The 21,193-nt window shown below is 42.3% G+C and overlaps 2 protein-coding genes across 2 annotated transcripts; both read right to left on the reverse strand.

Annotated features, from left to right (window-relative positions):
- Nucleotides 1–130: 130 nt before the first annotated feature.
- LOC127322754 (uncharacterized) lies at nucleotides 131–4,906 on the reverse strand. The gene is made up of 2 exons (XM_051351174.2): nucleotides 3,912–4,906; nucleotides 131–1,570 (listed from the first exon to the last, which is right to left on the reverse strand). Exons 1-2 carry the CDS (start codon nucleotides 4,881–4,883, stop codon nucleotides 479–481), a joined length of 2,064 nt encoding a protein of 687 aa, XP_051207134.1. The 5' UTR covers nucleotides 4,884–4,906; the 3' UTR covers nucleotides 131–478.
- Nucleotides 4,907–15,128: 10,222 nt separating this feature from the next.
- LOC127322753 (uncharacterized) lies at nucleotides 15,129–17,938 on the reverse strand. The gene is made up of 6 exons (XM_051351173.2): nucleotides 17,754–17,938; nucleotides 16,364–16,496; nucleotides 16,133–16,203; nucleotides 15,983–16,048; nucleotides 15,747–15,809; nucleotides 15,129–15,304 (listed from the first exon to the last, which is right to left on the reverse strand). Exons 1-6 carry the CDS (start codon nucleotides 17,936–17,938, stop codon nucleotides 15,280–15,282), a joined length of 543 nt encoding a protein of 180 aa, XP_051207133.2. The 3' UTR covers nucleotides 15,129–15,279.
- Between the last annotated feature and the right edge of the window lie 3,255 nt (nucleotides 17,939–21,193).

The following is a 21,193-nucleotide window of genomic DNA, read 5'->3' on the forward strand; positions in this document are numbered from 1 at the left end:
GGACACAACTTGAAATTCCAGCGAAAACTACTGAATTGCAATGTCTACTAATTAAACATGTATTTTGGCTGACAGTGGGTGTGTAAACTTATATACTGAGTTGCTAGACATTCAAGTCATGATCCTTAATTTGATAGTATGAAGAGGCACAACAAGATACTTTTAATCCTGCAATGTAAACCACCTGTCGAAACAGCGAAACTTACAATAACTGTACAGCGGCTCCAAATCCACAAATCTGAATGTATCCTCAACTTGCACAGACTGGTTTCTTTGACAGAAACTCAACCTCCAGAAACTCTGAGACCAACGAAATATCCGAACAGCAATGTACAAGGAATTCCATTGAGGCCTGTACAACTGAAAAGCTACCTATCCTTCTCATTCTAACAATGGCATCCGTATATATGTTTCACCCAGAGCAATGTATAAGGATCACTGTTTAGCCTGACCTCAGCTACACCTATCTTCACAATCATCAGCTACTGCTTTTCTGGCCTGTTGCTTCTTTACGCGATTTTAAATCTCCGTACCTGTACGTCCGGGGATTGTACGCCCTGTTCTGTAGCCATGAAACGATAGCCTGAACATCGTCCATGCTCGCAGCCGATGAAGACGATGAAGACGCTTCTGGAGCCTCGGGGGCGAAGTTGGCAGGTCTTCTCCTTTGGCCTGGTGTCGATCGGATGAATGTATCCCACAGCCGATCAGTCATCTCCTCGCACATTTTCTCGCCGTCAAACGACTCCAGCTTGTCCATGATCTCCGTCATGGCCACATCAAAACCCTCGGCCTGCAAAAAGATGCTGTGAGCCTCGTCAACCAGGTTGTCGTTCCGCATCAGAGATATGGCCGCGTCTGCCACCCCCTCCCGAACAAATCTGCTCCAGTTCTCCTGGGCCTCGCAGAGGCTGGCGAGCGCCCTCGCCACAGTCCTCTTCACACTAATGTCTCCTACCAGGAGCAGCTCCATCAGCGGAGCAAAGCCTCCAAGCTCACCAATCTTGATCTTATTGTAGTAGTTGTCAGCCAGTAGCCCAAGGATCTGAGCACACTTGGCTCTAGTTGGCACAGGCCCTAGCAATGCCCTTGCAATCAGCACAGGTATGGCGTATCGATCGTCTCCAAGAACCTCCTTGTTGGGGCTGTAGGAAGCTGCCTTCGCAAATATTTCCAGGATAATGTTGTCCAGTTCAGGGTAAGGCTCCAGGCATGTCTCTGGCAGGACGCAGGCAAGTTTTGATATTGTCCCTGGGCTGCGGCCAAGCAGATGCAGGAATGAGCACTGCTCCAGAAGGCGCAAGATAGCTTCATAATCTTCTTTAGAGTTGCTTGGGGAGTGAGCCAACACGGTGGCTTCCTTGAACTGGGCTTCCTCCTCAGGAGAGATAGCGGGTGGATCAGTAGATGCTGTCAGATCACTAATCCTGTTTGCGGCACGCCATCGCGAAATGCACCGCGCAATGAGGACATCAGGGATGAAGATGCTGTGGTTGAGAACCTCGCCGGTAACTGGACAGATGCGTTTGTGTTTGTTCCACCATTTCTCCAGTTCGGAACGATCAACAGTCTGAAGCCACACAAAAGAAGCATGCAATCAGGCAGATGAAACATACTAGTACAAGGAATAAAATCATAAAGAAGATCTCGAGATAACGCAGCTGTTCGGTTATTGTTCAATTGCTGTCCCGATAAGAAAACTAAAGAAAATGCAATAGACAAAAGAATTAAGTTCTCGGAATAAAACAAGCTAATAAAACATACTTCTAGGTACTTTCTCTGATCCATATTATTTGATGCTAAAATGGATGTATCTACAACTAAAATATGTCTAGGTACATCTATATTAGCATCAAGTAATATGAATCGGAGTAAAAGAACTTGGGTTTCCATATATTAATGCATCAACCCCTGAACTAATAAAACACTCCGCTTTCAGAAACACTTTGAAAAGATTATATTATCCACTGTATCCCAACCAAGACAATTTTTATATCCTTATTGGAACCAAACACGTCCAGTTGCCTGTATATCTGCGGCGTCCTATGATCCAAAGGGACACACAAAAAATTATTCAGAAACAAACTCTAGGCGCTAGCAAGTAAAGCAAACATCTATGCAAAGGATCAACTGACCCTTTCATAACAACCTAACAAGATTGGTAGCGAGAATTGATGATAACTACCCACTTGTCATGGCCCTAGACAGAAAGAGAGTTTCTGAACATTTAGGAAGCATTACAGATTTCTGTGGCTGTACTGCTATGTCCAGAGATAAAATTTTCTTGCTAAAGGAAGTCTGAACTTCTCAATAACATATGATTCCTGAAACGGGCTTTCAAGATGAATGCAATGCACATCTAACAGTACTAGATAAGTAAAATTTGTCAAGAGCAATAGTTACAACAACCAATGCATCATTTATCCCAAACAAGAGAAGTTGACTGAGATTTTTAAGAGAATAACTGAAAGCGAATATAGATAGCAAGGTGTTCATCAGACCGATCAAGCAGTCTGCAACACAGTGAATTTCCAGCCACAAATAAATCCACTTGCTACTCACTTGATTAGAAATAATTTCAGGGATCTTATGGGATCAAATTCAGGTGCTAAGTTTAACTTTTTACATATCAATTTGAACAGATTCTCCTATCTACTAAAGTATCACATACTTGATTCAAAATGCTTCTATATCAACTACACAAATTAAAGTATATCCGATCCTCAGCGACATCTTATGATCCAAAGAGGCATACAGGAAATTCACATCCTATAATCTGAAGGATCATGCCACGAACAAGATTCAAGAGAATTAAGCAACAATGTAACCAGAGAAGCTCAATTGAGCCTTGAACAATAAAAACAGAATTTCACAGAGTGCCATACACGAAATTCACATCCTATAATCTAAAGCATCATGCCACGAACAAAGATTCAAGATAATTATTAAGCAACAATGTAACCAGAGAAACTCAACTGAGCCTTGACACAGAGGTAAGTATATATCATGCTAACTGAAAAAGTGATGAGAGCAAAACGTGAAATCAGGACCCTGGAACATTTCGATCAGTTAGGATTCCCAAAATGGTCTTGCAGGAAGAATACAGTGCCCATGTAACACAAGGAAATAGGTAGAGCACCCATTGCATCAGTTGGTCTCAAATAAGAGTACTAGATAAGTTAAAAAAATGTCAAGAAGAACAATCGCAACAACCAATGCAACATTTTATCCCAAACAAGAGAAGTCAACTGAGATTTTTAAGAGAACAACTGAAAGAGAATATCGATATTAAGGTGTTCATCACAACGATCAAGCAATCTGAAACACAATGAATTTCTAGCCACAAATAAATCCACTGCAGGACACCTTAATATCGATATGGGATCAAATTCAGGTGCTAAGTTTAACTTTTTACAGATCAATTTGAACAGATTCTCCTATCTAGAAGTATCCCAACTAGTATCAGATAAATGACTCAAAATGCTGCTATATCAACTACACAAATTATCATTTATCTGATCATCGGCAACATCTTATGATCCAAAGAGCCATACACGAAATTCACATCCTATAATCTAAAGTATCATGCCACGAACAAGATTCAAGAGAAGTAAGCAACAGTGTAACCAGAGAAACTCAATTGAGCCTTGAACAATAATAACATAATTTCACAGAGGTAAGTATATATATCATGCTAACTGAAAAGTGATGAGAGCAAAATGTGAAATCAGGACCCTGAAACATTTCGATCAGTTAGGATTCCCAAAATGGTCTTGCAGGATGAATACAATGGCCATTTAACACACAAGGAAATAGGTAGAGCACCCATTGCATGCATCAGTTGGTCTCAAACAAGCCATGCATCAGCGTAACAGTGAAATCGTAAGAGGCCGGTGAAAGATCTGACGCACCTTTCCAGAGGTGACGACGACGGGGTCCTCCATGACCTTGTTGGAGAGAGGGCACAGGAAGAAGTCCAGCACGGCCACGGGACCGATCCAGAACCTCCTGGCGTCGGCGCCAGCGCGGTGGAGCTCATCGGAGGAGGCGGCCTCGAGCGCCCGGAACGCGCACTCGAAGAGCTCGAGCGGGGGCGCCTCGGAACCCTCGTGGGAGCACAGGTCCGTGAACCACGCGAGCTCGGCGAGCGCCTCCGCCTTCCGCAGCCACCGCTCGAGCCCCGCCACGTCGACCACCCTCCGGCCGAGGAGGAGCTCCTTCTTGATCGCCTCCGTCCTGGGCCCCGCGGTGGCGCCCATCGTCGCCTCCAAGAACTGGGCGGCGAACTGGCCAAGAACGTCCGCCGCGTCGACGACGCTGGGCGGCGCATCGATCGGGGGGAAGGAGAACTGATCCCGTTCCGCCGGCACGCCCTCCTCCTTGTCCTCTTCTGCTCGGCCTGCTGTGATGGAAGCGGAGGCCGCTGTGGCGTCCGGCGGCGGGGTGAGCCTCGGCCTCGCGCTCCGGTCTCTCATCCAGGAGACGGTGTACTCCAGGTCGTCGGGGGCGTCCGCGTCGTCGTAGGAACCTCCCGTGGAAGCACCTGCGTCGTCGCGAGAACCGGCACCGCCCGCGGCCGCGAGGCGGACACTCGGCGCCCTCGGGGACCTCCGCGTCCGCACGGAGCGGGGGACGGGCCTGTCCCCGAAACTCCTGCTCGACCCGAGGCCCGGCGGAGAAGAGGGCGACCCCGACCCCGACCCCGAGGATCCGAAAGGGCGGCGGAGACCGGGCGAAGACAGCGACCTCGAACTGGAGATCCTGATGGGCTCGTCGTGATCGGGCGACGAAGACGGCGTCCGCGCGCTCCGGCCCCGCCTCAGCAGGCCGGGGTCCTCGTCCTCCTCGATCCCCTCCTCCGACCAGTCGTAGACGCCGGCCATGGATGGATGTGGCGGCGCCGTCTCTCGCGTTCTTGGCCTCTTCGAAGTGTTCTTGGCAAGGAGAATGTGGGTGGGAGAGGCGGAGAGAGGGAAGGGGTTTGGGGAAATTGGCTTTTGGCGGCAAGAATGCGGATGTGAAACGGAGTGGAAGGTTCCAGGCCTCCTCTTAACGGCCCAGGGCAGCACCGGTTGATTCAGATCAGGACTCAAGATTCGTTCTGGTGAATTGTACCGACTCTTTTAAGTACTGTAACTGCTTTGCCGTTGCAAGATGACAGCAAAAACTTGCGGTATACGGTTACAAGCTTAATTCGTACCATAGTTTGCAGCTTTCTTCGACTCACCTAGCTGAACGTGACAAGAAGGGGCGAATAGTTTGTGTGCGACACAGCTGAGGGAAATGGACTGAAACACGATGACATTGGCCGAAATGGCCGAAATGTTCGTTTGCTCAGAACGGGCCATTAGTTCAGTTTGGGACCCACAACTTAACCAATTCAGCGTGGGACCGACGACTTATGATCCACAACTTAACCAGCTCAGAGTGGGACCGACGACTTGCTAACTCAGCACGGATCCCACACCACTCGTGCAGCTCACCTTTGGTGGAGATGGAGCCCGAGCGAGCCCGTGCCCACCATTGCTTACCATCTCGTCGTCCCCTAGCTTTTCTTTGGGCCCCCTTTTCTTCTTCTCCGGTGAGTCATCTGCGTCACCGTCCGGCGAGAGATGCGGGCAGAGATGCATAGCTGACCCGCTGCCCTGATTGCCCCCCCCCCCCCTCGAGTTAAGCCTCAATTGTGTTTCCCATTTTAATTTTGGATCTAGGGTTCATGTTGAAATTGGGGAAATTTGCAGAATCTGAAGCATTGCAGCCATTTAAATTTGAAATTCTCTAAATATTTGAAATAAATTAGCATTGAATGTTATGAATTCGAATAAATTAGCTTTGAATGTTTGCACATTCAAACGAAATTTTGCCGTGTCTGACTCAAATATTTTTTTGTTGGCTCAAATATTGTTGGATTAAAAAGAAATTTCGTGGTTGTGGTGTTGTGATGGATCAATATGCAGTCATTTCATAAAAGTAAAATTTGAAACTCTCTAAATATTTGAAATATTTTGTTCGGATATTGGCTTAACCATGACGCCCAAATCATTATCATTTGTTATGCAATATTTGTAATAATCCAAGCCCTTTAGCTAGGGTAAACATCTACAGCAAGCAACCGGTTGTCCAAAATGAGCTAAAAAGAGCCCTAAAGGTAGCCCAAACAGTTCCATTTTTAATCTAAATATTTTTTCGACCTCATCCAAATGATCTCAAACTATAGGGTTAGCATCTAGTGCACTATGTGTGAACATGTATGCATATGTGTGCTATAACTTGTATGTCTTTCAAATTTGAACCAAATTTGAATAAGTTTGAAATATTTAAATGGGGCTTTTGGCTTAACCGTAACATGTAATGCCACATTTACTATATGTTATACTCGTTTTGAATCAAATTAGAATAAGTTTTAAATATTTGAAATAACGCTTTTGGCTTAACCGTGAACAATCTCCAACAAGCAACCGATCGTTCAAAATGAGCTAGAAAAGAGCCCCAAAGGTAGCCCAAACATCCCCATTTCTAACCTAAACAGGATTTTTCTAGTTTGAATATGTCTAGACTTTGTTTATCAACTTGAATACTTACTATATGACATAAAATACTATGTGCTTTGGTTTTACATTTTTTTTTGATTTTTGTTGAATTTTTATGCCCATTTGAATCTTGGTCAAATCCTAGGTTTGACCAAGATTTAAACAAGTTTAAAACATGAAAAAGAAAAAGTAAGCCTGGATCCTTGTTAGTCACTCCAAAATGAAACTTTTGGGAGGTTTTTGAAATTTCCATGTTTGAAACCCAAAACCACTTCTCTTCATGCTTGACTTCATAAGACATAGTTTAGGGTTAGGGGGTAGATACATGATTTTTCTGGTTTGAATATATCTAGACCTTGTTTATCAACTTGAATGCTTAATATATGACATAATAAGACTATGTGCTTTGGTTTTTCATTTTTTGATTTTTTTGAATTTTTTATGCCCATTTGAATCTTGGTTAAATTCTAGGTTTGATCAAGGTTTAAACAAGTTTAAAACATGAAAATGAAAAAGTAAGCCTAGATCCTTCTTAGTCACTCCAAAATGAAGCTTTTGGGAGGTTTTTAAAATTTCTGTGTTTGAAACCCCACTTCTCTACATGCTTAACTTCATCAGACAGAAGTTTAGCGTTATGGGTAGATACTTGATTTTTCTGGTTTGAATATGTCTAGACCTTATTTATCAACTTGAATGCTTACTATATGACATAAGAAAACTATGTGCTTTGTTTTTTCATTTTTTGATTTTTTTGAATTTTTTTATGCCCATTTGAATCTTAGTCAAATCCTAGGTTTGACCAAGATTTAAACAAGTTTAAAACATGAAAATGAAAAAAGTAAGCCTCGATCCTTCTTAGTCACTCCAAAATGAAGTTTTGGGGAGTTTTTTGAAATTTCCATGTTTGAAACTCAAAACCATTTCTCTTCATGCTTGACTTCATACGACAGAGTTTAGGGTTAGGGGATAGATACATGATTTTTCTGGTTGAAATATGTCCAGACCTTGTTTATCAACTTGAATGATTACTATATGACATAAGAAGACTATGTGCTTTGGTTTTTCTTTTTTTTTTTGAATTTTTTATGTCATTTGAATCTTGATCAAATCCTAGGTTTGACCAATATTTGAACATGTTTAAAACATGAAAATGAAAACGTAAGCCTGGACCCTTCTTAGTCACTCCAAAACAACATTGACATGCCAAAACCCCTCAAAACCCCGTTCGTTGACCAGGCTAACCCTAAAGACAAATGTCAACCGTCGATATAATCCTAACAACCAACCCTGTCCGTGTGACAAGGTATTAACTTGTCAATGCCTATGGATTGTAGGCTAGGGTTTAGTTGGAAGTAGAGGGCAAGTAGATCTCGAAGGTTTCAGCCGAAAAGTACTCGACGATTATGAAAACTAGGGTTTGTAAACAATGATTCGATGCCTTCCTCGTCCCTCGACTCCCCCTTTATATAGGAGGAGGAGCCGAGGGATTCGTGTTGTACAAGTTACAGAGTCCGGGATGGTTTCTAACTCATCCCGCAAGATTACAAATAACGCTTCCTATTACAACTCTAGCTTTCCTTAATAATACTAGATGACCCGGTGCGCCCCGGCGCACAGGCAAATGCAAGACAGTACTGTAACCATATGTTTTATGTTGTTGATGTTTCTTTAGTTGTCCAAGAATTTGGTAAGTCTTTGAGAGCCCTTAAACCTATATAGGCAATCTTTTTTGAAGAAAATAAAAACATAAGTTTTAGTCGGCTGATGTCTGTTTAGTTTTCCAAGAATTCATATCTTTGAGGGCCCTTAAGCCTATATAGGCAATCCTTTTAAAAGAAAATAAAAACTTTTAAGCAATTGTCTAACACATGTACAACACAGGAGCAACATTTGTTGCATCCAACCATTTGTTCATAGCAAAGAGAAATAAATGTGTATAAATATCATATTTTTTAGGGTGCCATCAACACATACATTAAGTACAATTGAAGTAGTGTCATTTCCTTCAATAAGAATCAAAGAACAAATGGGCACAGGCCAGACCAAGTGGTCTTGATCACACTTGCATACCAAGATCACTATACATCATCATGCCATGTCTATTAAAATATAGAGACTCTTAGTATATACTATGTTAAATGAACATAGGAGTAATTTATATTTTCCAATGAATGTTGATAACTTGTGAAACATGCTGCTATGTGTCTGCTTTGAATTGCCTGCATATTTACATATGTGCATTCTTTGGTGGCACCGTGTCTCCTTTGATTTATCTAATGCATCAAGAATTCCGGTAACCTCACTAAAAGTCCTTTAGGACTTTCCAGCACATCTAAGAAAGGATCACCTAAGAGAATTCGCCCCGGCGCCGAGGCAAAAGCGAAACAGATCAGTAATCATAAATTTTAATAGTCTGATGTTTATTTAATTGTCTAAGAATTTAGTCGGCCTCTGCAAGCCCTTAGTGCCGTATAAGCATCATTTTTCAAGGAAAAGTCAACATTTCAAGTAATAATATATAAAGATAATATAAAAATAATACATGTATAGTGCAACAATTATTTTTTGTGCATCCAACCATTTGTTCATAGCAATTAGAAATAAATTATATAATAAAGCATCCTGATTTTTTTATAGGTCAACACACTAAATAAGTACATATGTAGTGCTATTTATTTCAATGAAAATACACAAGGATCATCACTAAGAAGCAGAGAACAAATTGTACAATCGATTCTCTAGGTTAGTCCATGATGCTTCTTTTCCATCTCATCTTTCTTGGAAGAATCATTCAGCCGAATTACAACAAAAAAATAGACCGATGAATTTTTCTTATGCATAATCACATATTAAAAAAAATGGGGAAGCCCCATCCTCTACACCAATGACCCTTTATTAAATACATATTTAACTTGTAGATTATTGAAAAATCTTATTATCACCTACTACCCTAATATCAATTCTTTGAACCGCCAAATGGCAAGAAAATGCTGGCAATATCTAATAGTCTGATTGTACACTACTACACAACAATTACATTACTCATCAAGTAATTACTGTACACAACATGGATCACTGAAACCATGTGTTGAATCCCTTATAGATTGTAACTCTGCAAAACTCTTTGACAACAAAACTCAGTTATTTGCCCCAATTTCAGGGCATAAACAGGTACTGACATATTTTTGATAGGTTACTAACAAATCTTTATACTATCAGGAGACCACTTAATCACCTCTGCCTCAATGATGCAGTCAACCACCATATCCAACAGAAGTTCAGAACACCACCCAAAAAATATACGATCTAGCCTAGCACACAACTTATAGCAGAGTGGACAATGGATATGCTCAAGTTCTGTTGTAACATACTTGATGGCGTAATGATGAAATTTAGTATCATCAAGGTCTATTGCCTTCCCTTCAGAGCCTCCTAAAGAAGCTAGTCAACCAAACTGAAATGCGAATGTTCTTTTTGTCAAGACATAACAAGTGCTCTACAAAGTATTTTGATTGATTCCTACACAAAGTAAAAAAAAAACATAAGAGAGGACACATTTCTGGTGATGAAAGCTTCAGTTCTGCTAAAGAGATAGAAAACAGGTAATGCCTTAGTGAAAGTATCGAAGTGTAGACTTTAGACGGTAGTGCAGATTTGCTATAAGTACCTGAAACAGAACATGTGCAACCTCTTCAAATCCTTGTTCGAAATGTACATAACCAGATCAGCTAAATCTTCTACAACACAGATTCATTGTAATGCAGTGGATTATCATCAATAGCACAAAATGATACCTTCAAAATCCTACACTGTAGGAAATTAGAAGTATCATTCTAATTTCAGACATTAGCAAAAAAAGCTTTCTTAGATGGGTAATTTGCTGATACGCCAGAACAGCATTGAATCCAGAAAGAGTTCCATAAAAAGTGGTGGATTATATTAGGACATGCATGAAAGGATGTTGTTACACAAATTTGTATAATAAGACAAAATAAAGAGCAGTTGCGGAGCAAATTAAAATAGGAGGGCAGTAATAGCGGAAAGTTAATACGATTGTAAGAAGAATCCTATATCACCTTATAAGTAGCTCATGGGTGCACAAAAGAATTAGTTTTTGACTTCAGAACTAACTCACATAGACATGGGTACTACAAATTCAAGAACACATATCTCTGTAAGAGGGGAGGGGCACAAAGAAAGCAGACAATGACAATCAAGCCATACCTATCCTCTTGAATCTGGAGATGCTTAATCCGTAGTTGTAGAGCTAATGAGCTGGAACAGTAGTTTTCTTTTCATTAATTCTCGCTGCCTTCAGATCCTATATACAGAGAGCAGTTGCAGAATTGCATGTGAAATGCATTAAATCCTATGATCCAATGAGTTGGTTATAGTAATAACACAAACCATTTTTGAGATCAAATACTCAAACCAGAGATGACTCGAACCAGAACACGTATACTGCTTTATTTTTGTTATCAAATACTGCAACTTTATTTAAACACTGACACCCTCATGAACACATATTACTGCTACATCAGGAGAAATACAGGGCTGAACTAAATTATGTTATATATAAAAGCTAAAAAGCATTCTTCTGCAATTCCATTTCCAAAACAAATGATTAGTCATACCTAATATTACATATTTTTTACTTTGGTACGACCACACTTTATATATCAGCAGTATAAAACACAACACTATCTGAAGGATAGCAGTATAAAACACGGGAGTATAAAACATGGATGATTAATATTACCTTGGTGTCTTGATACTTCTTCTACATCATGTTCAAAAATCACATCAGGTAGCTAGCAGAGAGAATAGGAGCAATGTTTGGGGAAAAGATTCACCTGGCACCGCGGCCAGGGTCAGCCGCTCTCCGCGCCGTAGAGCGTGTGCACGAAATTTGCGTCTCGTGCGCCGCGAATGGTGGCGGCGCTCACGGCGGCTGCAGTGGGCGGCGTCGGGCCGCCCCCGGGCCGCATTGGCGGCGGGTGGCTGGCGCTGACCATCTGCTCTCCTTCTGCTGCGGCGCCCATGCCGGGCCACCTCGCCAAGGTGTCTCGCTTCTCCAAGATGACCGGCCGCAGCTTCCTGCCGCGCCACTGCAGGGGCAACCTGTTGTACGTGTCCGACACGCCGCCGCCGGTGTGCTAGGTCGAGAAGGAGAGGCGCGATGACGCGGCGGCTCTCCGTCCGGCGGCACCAGTTCTGAGGCTGCGACCAGGCTGCAGCCTACTGCCGAGGGATCGGCGGAGGCTGGCCACGACGGCGACTTCTCCCCGGCCGCGGCCGGCCATTTCTTCTCTATGGCGGACGACTGCCGTTTCTTCTCCACGGCGGACAGCGGCCCTTTTTTCTCCTTGAACGGCAGGTTTCTTCTCCTCGGCGGCGGCCGGCCGTCTCTTCTCCACAGCGGACCATTCTTCTCCTCGAACGGCAAGTTTCTTCCTCGGTACGGCCGGCCGTTTCTTCTCCGTGGCGGACGATGGCTGTTTCTTCTCCACGGCGGACGACGACTGTTTCTTCTCCTCGAACGGCAGCTTTCTTCTCCGTGGCAGATGATAGCCGTTTCTTCTCCATGCCGGACGACGGTGTGAGGAGAAGCGGGGCTTCATGTTCCTGGTGGTGTGGCCGCGGATCGCTAATTTTGTCCCTTTCTACAGCAATTATGTACTTGAGCGCTCAAACAGTGCAAAACAGACTACACTGTCGGACCAGCCCGCACCAGACCGGCCAATCATCTCCTATCTAAACGGTCTAAACCAGACCAATCCAAAGTAAACTGTGGCATACGGTTTGGTTTAAGGAACCAGCAGAACCCAGATCAAACCGGGAATGCACAGGCTGAGATATTGAGCACTTCAAAAGACATCCCAGCTCAACAAAAAAGCTAGAGCCTACATGTTTCCTCAACATGTCGATTACCATAGTGGCCCATATTCACCGATGACAGCTAAATGACTATTTGAAGATCAGGTAACTAATATCAAATCTTAAGTTACATTAAAATGACGAATCCTGATGCCAAACAAAGCATGCTGGACAAAGAACATCAGGTAACTAATATCAAATCTGAAGTTCCTTTAAAATTAACCACTGCTTATTATCTGCAAAATGAAATAACAGCAGGGAAGATAAAGTGGGTTTTATCACCTCAACTTTACGCCCATGAGTACATAAGAGGAACTGTTCCCTAAATTAGTTTATTTAAGTGAATAGATACATGAAAAATAACACAAGATTGTATGCCCTTTTCAATGTGTGAACCATAATGCTGACTTGTTTAATCAACCACAAATAAATCATACACCATGCTATAAAAAACAATGAACCCTACAGAAGAACAATTTGGGTAAAACATTTATGTTAATCTCTAGCAAATTGTTACATGCATGATCGAGCAAGGTGTCTGGTTCCCTTTTGAGCAGTTTATGCAAGTGTCTGGCACTGGTGCTTTACTTAGCAAGGACCAAGCAACATCATCAAACAAAAAATGGAAAAACATGGTGACAATATTCAGTAAGAAATACAAAATCTAGAAACACTTCAATATCAAAAAGCAAATCGGTAGCAAATAACTGGATGCAATGAAATTGATACACCATTCTTCTATCGGATCGGAACACAACAAAAACAAAGAACCTTACAACTGCATTACCATTGATGCAATAAAAGTACAGACCGCAGACCATTTTCTACTACTGTCTAGCTTCTTCAACGATTGATAGCTAGAAGGTGTAAACCTTGTAATAAACTTTTTTATCATAGAATATTAGATTAGATGTTAAGTGTGCACACATGATGGGCTAATGACTATAGAAATAGTCATCGATCATTATCTTAATCCAGTCACTGCAAGGCATGATCTCGGGAAAATAAAAAAATATCCGCAACTTTCTCAAGTAATCCAGTGCAAATGTGAACTGGAGATACCAAAAGCCCATGATGTCACAGTAGATGGTATTCTAATAGCTAAATCCAATGACTATCTAATTGTTGCAAGCTAAGCAAAATAAAGAATGTATACCGAGTAGCAGAATAGGACAGACTGAAAGGGATCACCTCAAGCAGCCAAACAAAGGGCATGATCTGGAAGCACTGTCTGCGCTAAAGGATCTCCTATTTTCTTATAATGATTGCATTAATTTAGACAACAACAAAGAATGAAATTTACACCAGTTGACTCAAAATAGGAAAACAAAGGCATTACCTAGAGGATCGAGATACCAATTGTTATCTTACATGTATCTTCAAAATAGGAAAACAAAGGCATTACCAGGTGTCTCGCTTCTCCAAGATGACAGGCCGCAGCTTCCTCAAAATAGGAAAACAAAGGCCTTTCACCAATCCGGAATAGGAGCTTCAAAAAACAGGGCAAAAAATAAGGAATGCTATGCACGGGCTCATAGCCTTCTCCCCAATCCTTGCTTCTCACAAAGAGACAGTAAGGAAGAAACGAGCAACAGCTAGTAGCACAATAGAACCAACAACACAAGAAAACTGCACAATACCAGCAAATCGACGAGAGACGGAAAGAGAGGAAGTAGGAGCTCACCTGCCTAACGGAGACGAGAATGCTCCGAGGAGGAGGGGCGTTGGCAGGCATCTCTCACCATTTTATGAGCCCATCATCTACACAAAAATTACCAGAAAAGTAATGAAAGAAAGGACCAGACCTAGAAAATAAAAGAGGCACCAATAAGTCAACATATAATAATTTGTTTTTCATTCGCCTTTGTTACAGGTTCAGTTGAATGTGTTAATTACAAAGGCACATAATCACATGAAGGTCTATCAAAAGAAATATCTCACATGATCACAAAGGCACATAATTGCAGTCAACAACTTTTATGGGAACATTAAAGAAATGTAATTATACATGTGAGGGCAAAGAGATTGCTCCTTTTCTATTGGATTGTTCCTTTTCTCTTCTTTCTTGAATCTATATCGTGTTCAGATAAACAATATATTAGAAAACTGAAATCAGACATAAGAATCAATAGGGAAAAGAGAGAGGGGCACCTAATATGGATTATCTGTGGGTTGCTTTATAAAGGGAGGAATCCAATGAGGAAGGCATCACTATGAATTAACACGGCCGAGGATGGACCTTCAAAGTATATACATATGTCTCAACTCTGTCTTATCATGGTACCAGTAAGCACAACTGGGGCATTCTCTGCATGGTAAGTAACAACATAAATAGTTTTAGTCACCAAAAGTTGTTTACAAGTGGCATTTCAATTGCTCACTCACATGCATATCTATGCTTGCAAATATTCATCTTTTGTGCAACAAAATCTTAAAATCACAAGAAAATTTCTGGTTTTGTGCCACAAGAGATCATTAGTGCCACAAGAGAGATGCATTAGTGCCACAAGAGAGATTCATCTTTAAATAACCGATTATTTAAGGAAATTTAAAAATATAGGCATGCATTAGTGCCACAAGAGAGATGCAGTTGCTTTTGTGCAAAAAAAAATGCATATATAAAATAGAACATCTTGGGAAAGACCTACTGATTATGCTTGATGAACCATGATTTACATGAAATATTAATATCATAGTAATGGTAAGATTATTTAAGGAAAATTTAAAAGTGAGGCAAAAATAAATTAATGCTACAACCGGATGCAAGAACATAAGAACAGAAGAGGGGCTTGAAGACCTCCCCTCTAAGAAAACAAATAGAGAGACTGCGTGTGTGAGATACTTGGGGCTTGAAGTCCTCATCTAAGAGCGCCTAACAGAAGAACTGAGAGGGCAACCTGGAGCAAAACCAGAAAACAAAAGATGGGATACTAAAGTGATCTGAACAATTAGTAGCAGTCAGTAAACTACTTAAAAGCATATCTAACCGCAGATCTTCTTTCTCAAATGATATAATCATGCACCCTAATCTCTCCTCCCGCGCCGGCGCCGCCCCGCGCTGGGCGGCCACCGCTCCTCCCTCCCTCAACCTCACCTTCCTCAACCTCCTCTCCCACTGCCCTCGCCTAGGGTGTCGCCGGGCAAAGCCCTAGTGGCGTGGTGGCGGACTTCCTCGACGTGACTTGGTACGGGGGCGCGGATCTCGCGCCATCAGCGGCATCGCACCAGTAGCACAAGAATTTACATAATTATGAAAAGAAAGAAGCATGAATATGAAACTATTGGCAGATACTTTCTATACTCATCACAACCAACATAAAAGGTGCTCGAAGGCCTCACCTCAGATCGATCAAGCAGAGGGATGTGGAGCACACCTCGGAGCAAAGAAGACCAGCAATGAACCTGCAAAGAGCACGCCTAAAAATCTGAACAAATAGTACAGGTTGCTTTCTTCAGAATTATTATGCAGCAAGATCCAGTTTAGCATCTTCCACTTCACAGTGTAGTTAATTGGTAAGACTGATTAGCTAAACACAAGATAAGAAATTATTCTAGAACATGCTTTGAACTCATACCATTTTGGGAACTTCTCACCGTTTTGCTCAATGAGCCGAGGAACATCACACCAGCGCATGAGAATCCTAAGTAAAATGGGAGTGCAAGGAGGTCACCATGTAAGCGAAATAGGTAAAATCAACCTTCACAATGATGAAAAAGAAAATTACTGTTTGGAAAAGATGTATTTGGGAGCTTCCCACCACTCAATGAACTGTCCGACATTGACGTGAATCATCATCTAAAACATTATGAACTGATCGTTATGGCTAACTCAGAAGAGAATTGAAGTAAATAGCGCATTTAGTAGCCAAATTATAAGGTGCAGTCCAAAACAAAACAAACTGTACTCCATATCAGAGATGACTAAACTAAAAATACACTAAAGAAAACTGTATCACCTCTTCCAACGAATAAACACTCTCCTTGACATCCATATGGCTTGACATGTGAACATGTGAGAGGACAGCAACAAGGAGTGTTTCATCCGTGTCTGCAATACTCACAGATTCATCTGTGTCTGCACTAACAGGCCTGCAAATGAGAACTTGATTCGGTTAAAGACAAAATGAATATTGATGGTTTCTGACATTTCTTGCAATGGAGGTCACCAGACAGCAAAAAAAATGCCCTTCATAAAAATTACAACGTCTGCCGCCGGCAAGTCAAATAACGGTTCATACTTTTCCCCGTCTGTCCAGCCCGCACCAAAAAGAAACTCTTCTCGACCATACCCTGTTCACGCCACGCACCAGCAGTTCAACACAGCTATCTGAACCAAAATGAGCTTTGCCATTAGATAACAAATTATAACCTAGCAGATACTAAAAGAGGAGGAGAAATATATTACCATAAGAAAAAATGCTGGGAAGCAAGCTTGGAAAGCATGAACCATCGGAAGAGCAGATCATGGGCTTGCATCAACCATTGCAGAATATGTACCCAAAAATAATTCCCGGTACAAACCAAAGCACACAAAATCTACAGTTAGTGGCACAAAGAGTTAGACAAGGATAATAAGGAGACAAAAATCGTAGAGGATCTGAAACAAAATGGAGCAGACGGGGGGAGAGATAATTAATTAATTATATAAATGTTGTAGTGTTGCATTTGTTTTCTGATTTCTGTTACCCTAGTGCCAAAAAGGTAACACTGCATCCATGTCTGGGAAATCTTAGCATCTGTGAAATGATAGTAACTATTCATTCAATCACCCTTTGAGTGAGAAATATTCTCTGTACATTGAAATACAGCAGTTACAGCATGAAGCTTATACTACCATTGGTTTATACTGCATAATTGCAGACATGTCTACCTAGAATGATACACAAATGGTATAAAATCAAGGTGCTATATTGAATTTTTTTTAAATCAAATGTTTGAGTTACAGCCATATTTTTTCCAAACAAAAGGAACCCTTTTTTCCAAGAGCTGGGCAATGATTAATAGAGATGAACAAAAATGCATGTAAATAGGAGTGGAGAAGTTGATCATATACCTCCATGTTCACCAAAACCAGTCAGCCTGCAAATTAAACAACAGCCGTTGGCAAATCTTGAGGAAAAGATGTAGCGTGAAGTGATTTGAGGAAGCCTCGTCCGCCCTGCGTGCTGGCTGCCTCGTCCGCCCTGCGTGCTGGCTGCCTCGTCCGCCCACCCTGGCCGTGCCATGCCCCAAGCTATCCCCCCTCCACCTCCTCCCTGCGGCGCATCGGCCCGCGTTCAGCCGCGCTGCGCCATGCCCGCGTCCGGCAGGCTCCGACCCGTGCCATCAGCTCCACCGCGCGGTCACCTTGCGCTGCTGCAGCTCGCACCCGCACCGCGGCGCACCTGGCCTCCCGCAGCACGGCGAGGAGCTCCCAGGGAGCCCGCCCGCTTCCGCGCCGCCTCCTCCCGCCAGACCTTGGCCAGGAGCGCCTCCTCCTCCTCCGCTTCCATCGAGGACAGCACTGCCGCCGCCACGCCCTGCACACGCATGCCCACGCCAAGGCCGGCGCCGCTCGCGCTTGACTCATCCACCGCCAACCCATGCTCTGTTGCGCACCGGCCTCACGCGGGGCTGGAGCAAAGGTGAGATCTGATGGGGGAGAAGGAGATCGCCATTGGGGAGGAGAGGGGCGGGGAGGATTGGGGGTCGTCATGGCTCCATGCCGATCTAAGTTTTCACCGTCTCCCGCGGTAGGAGACAGAAGGCGACGCGAATGAGCACCCTAGGCTGCCTCTGATGGCCGGGTCCCAAACGAAGCTGGCCCCAGCCGTCATGGGCTCGGTGGGACACAGAAGAAGTGAGAAAAAAAATTACCGATCGAACGGCTGTAGTGAAAAGCGGGATTGGCTCTGGTGGAATGGACGACCAGGATTGATGTGCCCCTCTCAGGTGCCTTGGATGGCCGGGTCTTCTTGGGACTTTTATAGGAGGAATTTCTATATATATCATAGAGTTTGTTAACACACTGGTATACACAAGTACTGGTGTAACTATTTGTCAAACTATGTAATGTGAAAACTATCTGTCGCCCCGCATCCCTCGAGTCTGCGCTGGTGCTCAATTTCACACAGGAGAATCTAACAATTTTATGTATTTATAGGAGTATAAGACCCTAAGAAAATTACCAAATTTCTTGCTGCGCAAAAAAAACAAAACATGGAAGGAAGTCATCCAATAGAAGAAAAGATAAAGATACTTAATGGTCGCAAACTACTATTTATGATTGTCAACACCCGGATTTTTAAGTCCGAATGCCTATTATGTCATACATCGCAATCCCAGGAATATTGTTGTTGCGAGGCATAATAGTTAAGTATCACAGTCATCATTCATTACAAACCATAAGTCTTACAAATTGGAATCACATGATCCATATTACACGAATAGTTGATCTGTTGATCAACGGACAACACAAGTTCATAGTTCAACATAGCGGAAGCGTAAGATACAAGGACTCTCTAGTCCACAGGCCAACGCTTGACGTCGGAAAGCGCTTAGTTGTTGTAGGCGTCCTGCTGGTCATCTCCTTGTTCATCTTCATACTCTGGCCATTTGAATAGCCAGGGACAAAGCCGTGAGTACGTTGAGTACTCGCAAACTAATTCAAGAAAAAGTGCTAGACATTCTAGTAGGGTTTGCTAAGCTCTAGTTTATTTGCATAAAGCTAGTTTTGGTTCACAAAGTTTTGAGAAAAACTTATTCAAGTGCTAACTAACCCAAGGGGGAACATTAGTGTCATTCCCACCATTCAAGTGGTGATTTCAATTCAATTCACCACAAGTCAATTCACCATCACCTTTCAACATCATTTTCAAAGATATGACATTGGAAACTGTATGGCCTTTCCAACCGTCCGTAACCGTGGACGCGGCTATTCGAATAGGTTTACACTCTGCAGAGGTTGCACACTTGTGCCACAACATTTGATTTCATCCGTCGGGATTTCCCCGAATAATCGTAACACAGTACGCGGATCATCAACCATAACCTTTCACTTACGAACCCTAGTATGAGCACCTCTCCCCATGAGCTTGGCCTCCCAAAGAAGACCAACCGTCAACCCGGGAACCGCACAGGCTTGGGCCGGACATTCACCTCATTTCGCATCATATCGTATCGTTTCTTTTGTGGTAGAGGCAGCTTTCGGCATAACCCCGATGACGCTTGTTTAGAGGGAACCCATACTAAGACGCATAAACTTCCAGTTAAGCCCTACCCATAATCAGGTATTGTGGGGGTACTTGAGAATTGGAAAGGTATCGCATTCAAACCAACATCATGTTTTATCAAAAATCACCATCTTCTCTTGGTCATATTCACCTTCAAAAATCATTCAATGGAATGCATCTTCATTCCAAGGTTTCAAATTCCTTTCAAAATCACAAAGTTCCCATCTAGAGTAGTCAAGTTTAGTTGATTAGCACTAGCTCTAAGTCATGAGGGGTGCTACCTTGCTTTGCTTGGAAGAGACTAACTCGCTACTCTAGTATCCAACTTGTACTTTGACCAAAGTTAACTATAAAAGTAAAATCATTTAGAAAACAAGTAAAAACTTGGGATGGGTTCTTATAAGAAAAGATAAGAAACATGGTGCCATGCCCCAAGGGGCTTTGCACTTTGCAAGAGTAAAAGCTTGCATAGTAATTTAGCTTGCCTTGGTAGTTCTCAAACTGTTCCTCCTCTTCCTCCTGGTAGCAACCTTCTTCTTCGGCGTACTCTCCGGTGCTACCGTCTAAATTTGAATACGAGTATAATTACTCACTAATTCAATGGCTATTCCACACATCACAAATAAACACACAACTACTCTATGCACACACATAAATAAACTAGGGTGCATGGGTGGTGGGATTTAAATAGGGTTTGTATTCTATATGTAAATGATAGTTTCCATAGGGTTCTTGAGAAATAATTTCCTCTCATGGAAATCTTCTTAAGATTTAATTTCTCCAACAATCATGGATGAACTCATCTTGACCTAGATCAAATGTTCATCATCATCATCATTTGGTAGAATGATTTAAATGAGGTGGAACACCTCATTCCATTTAAATAACACTATATTTGATTTAAATCTCAAGAAATTCATATAAGAGAGTTTGGAACCAGGGGTCCAAACATCCCATGAATTCATGTGAGACAAGTTTAAATGAAGTGTAAGACTTCACACAATTTAACTTTAATAGTTTTGGATAATATCAACTAGTTAACTAGTCAAAATATCCATTCACAAAACCATGGCATGATCATGCAAAGTGACCACACCATTTTATTGCATAAACAATTAGTGTAAGTCAAATGTGAGCTATTAGAGTTGGAAATAACTTAATATCTATTTTGGTTGATTTTTAAGAATTATTTGAATAGGGAAAAGTCCCTGGCTTGTTATTTTTGTCACATTAATTCTACAAAGAATTTGACCAAGAGGCCAGTGGCATTGGATAGAGAATTTCAGTGGCTTTCCAACAATGTCAAATTCACTAAATTTGGTTTAGCCAATTGGAAACTATTTAATTTCAAAGTTTGGGCAGTATTGAAAATGTTTGGAAAATGTTTAAAACGAATTTGAATTAAACAGGCCGGCGGGAAAAGCTAACGGGCTGAAATAGTTTAAACAGGCCCAAGGCCAGCCCACCACGCGTCTGTGCCCGCGTGGGCTGCCTGACAGGGGGTCCCGCATGTCAGCGGCGTTTAAACGCCGAAGCGGTACGAGGCGACGTGGAGCGTAGGATTAGAGAGGGATC

The sequence above is a fragment of the Lolium perenne genome, chromosome 2 (assembly GCF_019359855.2).
Source record: "Lolium perenne isolate Kyuss_39 chromosome 2, Kyuss_2.0, whole genome shotgun sequence".
NCBI lineage: Eukaryota > Viridiplantae > Streptophyta > Magnoliopsida > Poales > Poaceae > Lolium > Lolium perenne.

Coding starts and splice junctions, on each gene's coding strand:
- LOC127322754 (XM_051351174.2), bottom strand. CDS start 4,883: ATGGCCGGCGTCTACGACTGGTCGGAGGAGGGGATCGAGGAGGACGAG. Junction 1,571..3,911: donor TCGTCGTCACCTCTGGAAAG/GTGCGTCAGATC, acceptor GTGTGGCTTCAG/ACTGTTGATCGTTCCGAACT.
- LOC127322753 (XM_051351173.2), bottom strand. CDS start 17,938: ATGCGTGTGCAGGGCGTGGCGGCGGCAGTGCTGTCCTCGATGGAAGCG. Junction 16,204..16,363: donor GTGTTTATTCGTTGGAAGAG/GTGATACAGTTT, acceptor ATAATGTTTTAG/ATGATGATTCACGTCAATGT. Junction 15,305..15,746: donor CTCTGCTTGATCGATCTGAG/GTGAGGCCTTCG, acceptor GTTTTGCTCCAG/GTTGCCCTCTCAGTTCTTCT.